A 7,220-nucleotide genomic window follows, 5' to 3' on the forward strand; every position below is an offset into this window, starting at 1 on the left:
AAAAAAAAAAAAAAAAAAAAGAAATAGATAAAAAGAGTTCAGTTAATTCTCTGCAGTGTTTCTACTTGTTAGTTTTTTTGGGGGGGTTGTTTGTCTTGTTTTAGTTTTCTTGATATAAAATTCACATATACACTTCCATAGTTAAATCGCTTTTAAAATTTTTTTATTAATCATTTTATTGGGAGCTCTTACAAGTGATCATAATTTTAGATCAAGCATAATTGTACCACAGTCAGTTTCAAAACACGTAAATGGCTTTAAAGACAGCGGTGTATACGTCATCACACTCAGCTCTCGTGCTGGATCCCCGGCACACATTCATTATTGTTGTTGTTGTTCTTGTTCAGCGCCATCGAGTCCGTCCCAACTCATTGTGACCATATGTGCAGCAGAAGCAAACCCTGCCCGGTCCCGTGCCACCCTCATGGTGCTTGTTAGATCTGAGCCCACTGTGGAAGCCACGTTGCCAATCCATTTTGCTGAGTTTTCCCCGTTTCACCCCCCCTCTAGTTTACCAAGCATGATGTCCTTTGCATAGTACATTACTTAAGCTAAACTCTAGTCTAAAGTCGATTTCAAAGGGTATTTCTGGCTTAAGGCTTCAGGTTCCTCCTGACCTGATGCCATGAAAGTGAACTAAACCCCTGGTTCCCAAGGACCCAAGCTCTAAGAGGACCCAGAACAAAACAAAACTCACCGCCATTGAGTTGATGCCCATTATAGCGACCCTATAGGACGGGGTAGAACTGCCCCCTGTGACTTTCCCAGACTGTAACTCTGCACCGGAACGGAAAGCCCCACTGCCTCCTGTGGAGCCCCGCCCAGTGTGAACCACATGCGCCACGGGGCCTCAACCCGGGGCCTGAATTTCTGCTCCGGGCCAGCGCGAGACCGGGTTAGTGGAAATGACTTCTCGTCTGCTCTTGGGCCTTCCTCCTCCAGGGCTCCAGGCCCGAATCCAATCGTTTAATGAGCAACACCACAACGTGCTAAAGGGCATTGGGGGCCAACGGCTGCACATCCTCTTCCCGTTGGACTGCGGGGTACTTGATGACCTCAGTGTGGCTGACCCCAACATTCGCTTCCTGAACAAGCTGCCCCAGGTGAGCGCGGACCGCGCTGGAATCAAGCACCGGGTCTACACCAACAGTGTCTATGAGCTGCTGGAGCACGGAGCGCGGGTGAGCTCTGGGGAAATGCTCTGCCCTTCTAGGACCCTCGGTTTCCTGCACTGGTCCTAGGCCTGAGCAAACACCAGCTAGCAGGGATGATTGTGTGGACATGTGGTATTTATGCACCACTGACTGCCTTGGTAAGCTACCTCGGTGAATCCGTATCATCAGCCTAGCTATACAAATGAGGAGACTGAGATTTAGACCGGCTGCCAGAAAGTGAGCCCTGGTGGTGTAGTGGTTATATATCAGGCCGCTCACCACAAGGTCAGCTGTTCTAAACCATCAGCTGTGCAGCGGGAGAAAGATGAGACTTTCTCTACTCCCGTCCAGAGTTACAGGCTGGGAAACCCACAGGGGCAGTTCTACCCTGCTCCACAGGGCCACTATGAGTCGCCATCGGCTTGACGACAGATGAGTTTGTCTGTGTGTTTTTGACAGAAAGGGCTCATGTGGCCACGCTCGCCCATGTGGTCATGCTCTTGAATCTAAAGCTGCCCTCAGGGAGAATGTCTGAAACCCCTCCCATGTTGGGGAGGGGCCCAGAGGAAAGCCTCAAAGGCCTGTCCCCAGCCTCGATTCCAGCTGGAGCTCTGGGCAACCCTGGCTCTGGGGCCTTAGGAGGCGGATCTATGAAGTGTGACTTGAGCATCTTATGGACCTAATTTTGGGAGGGGGAGGTGTGTCTGAGGCAAAGGCAGATAGCAGAGACGCTAGAACAGGCCCCACCTGAGGACCCCAGCAATGCATACTGAGAAGGTGGGCTGCCTCTGGGCTCCAGGACCTGCCTGCCTGCCCAGGCTTAGTCTGGTCTTCCTCTCCCCGCCTCCAGGCAGGCGTCTGTGTGCTGGAGTACGCCACCCCGTTGCAGACCCTGTTTGCCATGTCACAGGACAGTCGAGCCGGCTTTAGCCGGGAGGATCGGCTTGAGCAGGCCAAACTCTTCTGCCGGAAGATGGAAGACATCCTGGCAGATGCCCCCGAGTTTCAGAACAAGTGTCGCCTCATTGTCTACCAAGGTGAGAGGCTGGTAGGTGGGAGGGAAGGGGCTTGGTAGGAAACCCGGACTCCCCAGGGGGTCAGAAGATGTGGCAGTACCTGCCCAAGTGGTCAGGGCCCTCAGGCCCATGGCCTTCTCTCCTTTGGGAGAGACCCCCACCTTCTACCCTGGGACCCTTGATTGCCTTCTGAGATCTTTGATCATGGACCCTGGGTGGAGCTTAAAAGAGCTGGGCCTAAGGCTCTGTCATTTCACTTAGGGATCCCAGAGAAATCAGAAGAGCCCTTGGCCAGGGTGTCCAGAGCACAAGTGTCGGAGCCCAGAGACGGGGGCTGCAGCCTCATCTCTTACCATTCCCTTGCGGTGTGACCTGGAGCAGGTGTCTGCTCCTCTCTGGGCATCATCTCAAAAAGTGAGAGTAGACGCCCTCTGAGATCATGTCTAGCTGCCAGCTTCCATGAAATTCTAGCCCCCGTGGCTGAGGGCAGGAGTCGGAGTGCCTTCCTAGAAGTTCTCTGGGTGCACGTGTCTTATTGGGCATCTGGGAGGTCCTCACCTTCCTCTCCCCCGCCCCTTCCAGAGCCTGCAGAGGGAAGCAGCTTCTCGCTGTCCCAGGAAATTCTCCAACACCTGAGACAAGAGGAAAGGGAGGTTCCAGTGGGCGATGTCAGGAGCTCGGAGGAGACCAGTCCCTCCCTGCCTAGTACCTCCTCGCTGTCTCAAGAGCCCATGTTCCTCATTAGTGACATGGAGCAACCTCTCCCACTCCGCACGGATGTCTTCTGAGGCCCAGAGTCACCTTGCACGAGTGTCAAGGAATCCCCACAATGTGGCCTGTGGACTGGTCGGCGGTGGAAGGCCCAGTAGAGCCATTTCCTCCTTCGGGGCGCCAGGCAGAGAAGCGCTCTGCACCAGCGATGAGCCCCCATGATCTTGGGCAAGTCATGGCTCCTCTCTGAGCCTCCGTATCTTCACCTGTAAAATGGTACGGTAATTGATGCTCTTCCTGTCCACCAAGCTGGTGGTGAGGGCTACGTATGGAAGGGTTTGATCAATTGCAAATACGAGGCAAACTTCAGATATGTGCCAGGTATCTTCTCTGCCCCCCCCCAACCCCCAGACCTACTCTCTACCCTTCTCCAACTCCTCTGGCCCAGGATGCCGACCGTTCTGGGCAGTGTCCACGGGCTCTCCTGCTGCCTGGCTTCTAGCCAGGTCAGTCCGTGGAGAGGCCAGCAGGTGACAGATAGGAGGAGAAGGCTGAGATTGGGGGATTTACCCCAGCCCCCTCCTTGCCATGCAAAGTCATTGTGGGCTCTGCCTTCTGGACCTAAACTCGTCACCCCTGTTGGGTGGCCGTCTCCATAATCTTGTCACCCCCCAGGTCGTGGTATCCGCTTCCTCTCCTTTCTCTTTCAGGCCTCATGGTGGCTTCTGTCCCCACCAATGTTCATCCTAGAAGACCCACCTCACCCTGATTTCCTCATGCTTTCTAAATACCATCATTTTTCTAACAATCATTTTATTGGGGGCTCGTATAATATATCGCACAATGTATCGTACAATACATATATCCATTGTGTCAAGCACATATGTACATTTGTTGCCCTCATCATTCTCAAAACATTTGCCTTCTACTTGAGTCCTTAATATCGCTGCTCATTTCCCCCCCTCCCTCATGAACCCTTCATAATTCATAAATTATTATTTTGTCATATAACATCATTTTTAAACACTCCTCAGATGACTCAAAGTGACTAGGCTCTCTTTTATCCTGTTGAGCCTCTGATTGACACAAGGGTTTGATTGGCAGTTATTCTGCCTAGAATAGCACAATGGTATGGCACAGTGAGGCAGTGAGGGCAGAGCCCACCATCTGGACTGAGGGCAACACCCCCAACTCTATTCTCCAGTGGGAGGCTTGGGTGGGGGAGGGTGCAGGGAGGGCTTCAGAATTGCACCAGAACTTGCACAGCAGATGCCATGCGGGGCGGGGGTGGGGTGGGGGGGCACCGCTGGGTCCTGAACAAGAGGCTGCTCAAAGGAGCAGGGGCCACAATCTCCAGGTGAGAGAGTCTGCAAAGAGATAAGGGAGAGGGGGGCTTGAATGGAAGAGGCACATAACACAAGGGGACCTGGGACGACACGGCCAGCCTCTACCCCACACCAAAGTTATCTGTGTTAGAACCGAGCCAGTGCACCAACACGGGGGTGGGAAAGGGCCCCTGAGGAGAAGGGAAGGCAGCCCCTTCTGCGAGTCCCTCACAACCCCCAGGTGGGACTTGTTCTCTTCCTCCCATCTTCGGTGTTTATTGCAAATGTTCACCAGGCAACTCTGAGTACAGCCTCTCTGCGGAGAACCGCTCCCCACACAGACACACAGTTGCCTGAAGGGTGGAGCCAGGGTGATAGAGAAAGGTCCATTTCTCTCCCCAGCTCTCCTGTCCCCCCATGAGCACACTCACACTGGCCACTGTAACACCATCTCGTGGACAGCTGAATGACCTGCCTCCTTCCCCGTCCTATCTCGGAAAAAGTCCCACTAGTGACTGAGTTTAGAATGTACTCTCATATTCTTGAGATTAGAGCATTGTAATTAATAATATTGGACCTTTTGATGTTGTAACCAGGCTGCTACTATTTTTATTTTACTCACCAGGTTGTTAGACTCTATGCAGTACTCTGTAAAGCTCACTAACTCTAAAGAACAGTAACATGAATTTTGTTTTCTGCTTCTGTCCAGGCTTGCTTAAGTCCTAGACAAATGATAAATGAGAGGTTTTTTGCCTTTAAATGTCCACTCGGGACCGCAGTCAAAGAATCGCTTTTAGATTCTAGCAGTCCGGTGATAACCAAATACTCTTCTCAATGATCAAGACATTATAGTGGCTGCCATTTATTTGAACCCATAACACCCATAGCCTAAGATCCTCCACCATCATGCCTAGAAAATGCCTTCCCCTGCACCAAGGACCTCTCCCGTGTGACCTCCCACCCCCATCAGCATGGTGGTCAGGAGCACATTCAGACTCTTCCACCGAGCGTCTCTGGCCACCTGGGTATCCTATTTCCCTGACTGTAATGTGGGGACAGCATTGGCCCTTGCTCCCAAGTGGTTGTGGGAAGCAATGGGATGCATGTGCAGGTCCACTGACAAACTGGTGCCCAGCACACAGCTGGCTCACGAGGAGTCAAGTTGGTAACATCACTGCACACATACCCACTGCGCTGCGCACACTACCAACCCCACCGCTGTTCTTTTCCATTTTCTGTTGCTTCGAAGCTCTCTGAATGTGCTGGGCTCTCACCAGGGCCAGGGCCAGGGCCAGGTTGACTTCTTGCTCTCAGGTAGCCCCCAAGGTGAGGCAGCCCAAATTCTCCCATGCAGTCTGTTCCGCGCTGCTCCTGCGTGTGTGACCGAGATCCAGTGAGGACCTTGCAGAGAATCCCTGGGGAGCTCACCTTTGCCCACCTGGCCTGCTGCCCCTCCTCAGCCTCCCTGCTGTCCATCCCTGTGACTCGCCCACCCCGGCCTGATCCCAGCCTCACACCTTCCTTCCCCAAACAAGCTCCACAGAGCTCCTTTTCCTTTCCTGTTTTCCCACCAGCTGGGAGGTTCTGGGTCTGGGAAATGTCCTGCAGGGAATCTAGGCTGGATTCAACAGGCTGATGCACACTGAGGCTGAGGGGTAAGGAGCATCCTCACACCCCGTTCATCCCACCCGAGAAGGCAAGACAGTCAGTGGGGCTACGCGGAGTCAGTCTTGGCAGCTGGAAGTGCTGCTTGGGGCTCACAAGAGTCGTGGAGTTTATCTATAACTCAGGTCTGAGACCCTGACAGTTAAAAAAAAAAAAATTGTTGTTGTTTAAAGCTCACTGCCCTTGGGCCCGTTCCCACTCATAGTGACCCTATAGGACAGAGACGAACTGCCCCCCGGGCGTTTCTGAGGCTGTACATCTTTACAGGAGCAGACAGCCTCATCTTTCTCCCACTGAGCAGCTGGTGGGTGTGAAGCGCTAACCCTGGGTCTAGCAGTCCACTGTGTAACCCACTGCACAGGGCCCTTGTGACAGTCCAAGGGATGCCCTCACTTGGTGAGGGACGCAGAGCTCCCTTCCTTCCCCGAGTCCCACGGGGTCTCGGAGAAGGCAGGATCCCACAGCACCTCCTTTCTTCGCCTTGGTGCTTTCAGGCTGGCCCTCACAGGATCGGAGGTGGCTGGTGGGCCAGGCCTCTTTAGGAGACCTATGACCTTCACATATCATTTCATTCACCATGAGGGGGTATGGTCCCAGGTGGACCTGGAGTGGGAGGAGATTGGAGTGCAAGGAGGGAGCAGGGACTCTGAGAAGCAGGCGCAGGGTCTGGAGATCTCTGAAGAGAGGCTTTATAAGTATGCCCTTGCGCCCTGGGGGTGCACAGCAGTGGGTTTTGGGGCAGTCTCAGGCTTCTTCTCTCCTCTCACACAAGGGCTCTTTCTCCAAATATCATGCTGAGGGGGCAACTCCAGCCAAGTCCACCGGGGCCCCTCTGAAGCCCTGCTGTCCAAGTCCCAGTTTGCCTCTGCCCTAATTCTCTGTCCAGTTCCTTATTCAGGACCAGGTTACAGCAACTTTTCAACGTCTCCTTCCTATAGGTACGTGATCTCATCCATGCTGAGCCTGGGTCCATCTGGTGCAGGGGCGGGGACAGGGGCAGGAGTTCTCTGTTGGGCTTCTTCACGACAGTCTGCGGACCCCAGCGGCTGCCAGTGGGTGAGGTAGATGCCGCCCTCTGGTTTGGAGGCTGGTGGTTCCTTAAGGAGAGAGGCATGGCCTTGACGCAGTCTTGGTCCATAATGAACTGCCACCACAATTCCGACCGCCAGCAGGACAAAGATGGTGACGATGATGGTGAGCAGAGGGAGCCCATCCCCTTGAGGGCTTCCCCAGGCTCCGCTCAGCACCTCTGGGAGCTGCTTCTGGGGCTCCTGCCCCACAGAGCTGTTCACAGCTGGAGAAAGCCAGGGATGGCCTGGGAGGGGGAGTGACAGAGAGAGAGGTGACAT

The 7,220-nt window shown here is 53.8% G+C and overlaps 2 protein-coding genes across 2 annotated transcripts in view; one reads left to right on the forward strand and one right to left on the reverse strand.

The window, feature by feature from the left end:
* The window catches only part of STING1 (stimulator of interferon response cGAMP interactor 1), a 5,295-nt gene extending 2,041 nt beyond the window's left edge, over nt 1-3,254 (forward strand). Inside the window, exons 5-7 of the mRNA XM_045284883.1 lie at nt 943-1,181; nt 2,005-2,191; nt 2,753-3,254. Of these exons, the coding sequence (XP_045140818.1) occupies nt 943-1,181; nt 2,005-2,191; nt 2,753-2,958 (632 nt within the window). The 3' untranslated portion in view covers nt 2,959-3,254. The remainder of the gene's footprint in view (nt 1-942; nt 1,182-2,004; nt 2,192-2,752) is intronic.
* A 3,332-nt stretch (nt 3,255-6,586) lies between these two features.
* On the reverse strand, nt 6,587-7,220 carry SMIM33 (small integral membrane protein 33). The gene has a single exon (XM_030888776.2). It carries the CDS (start codon nt 7,218-7,220, stop codon nt 6,804-6,806), a length of 417 nt encoding a protein of 138 aa, XP_030744636.1. The 3' UTR covers nt 6,587-6,803.

The sequence above is a fragment of the Echinops telfairi genome, unplaced genomic scaffold (genome assembly GCF_000313985.2).
Source record: "Echinops telfairi isolate 266 unplaced genomic scaffold, ASM31398v2 ScPeMD7_7469;HRSCAF=8507_0, whole genome shotgun sequence".
NCBI lineage: Eukaryota > Metazoa > Chordata > Mammalia > Afrosoricida > Tenrecidae > Echinops > Echinops telfairi.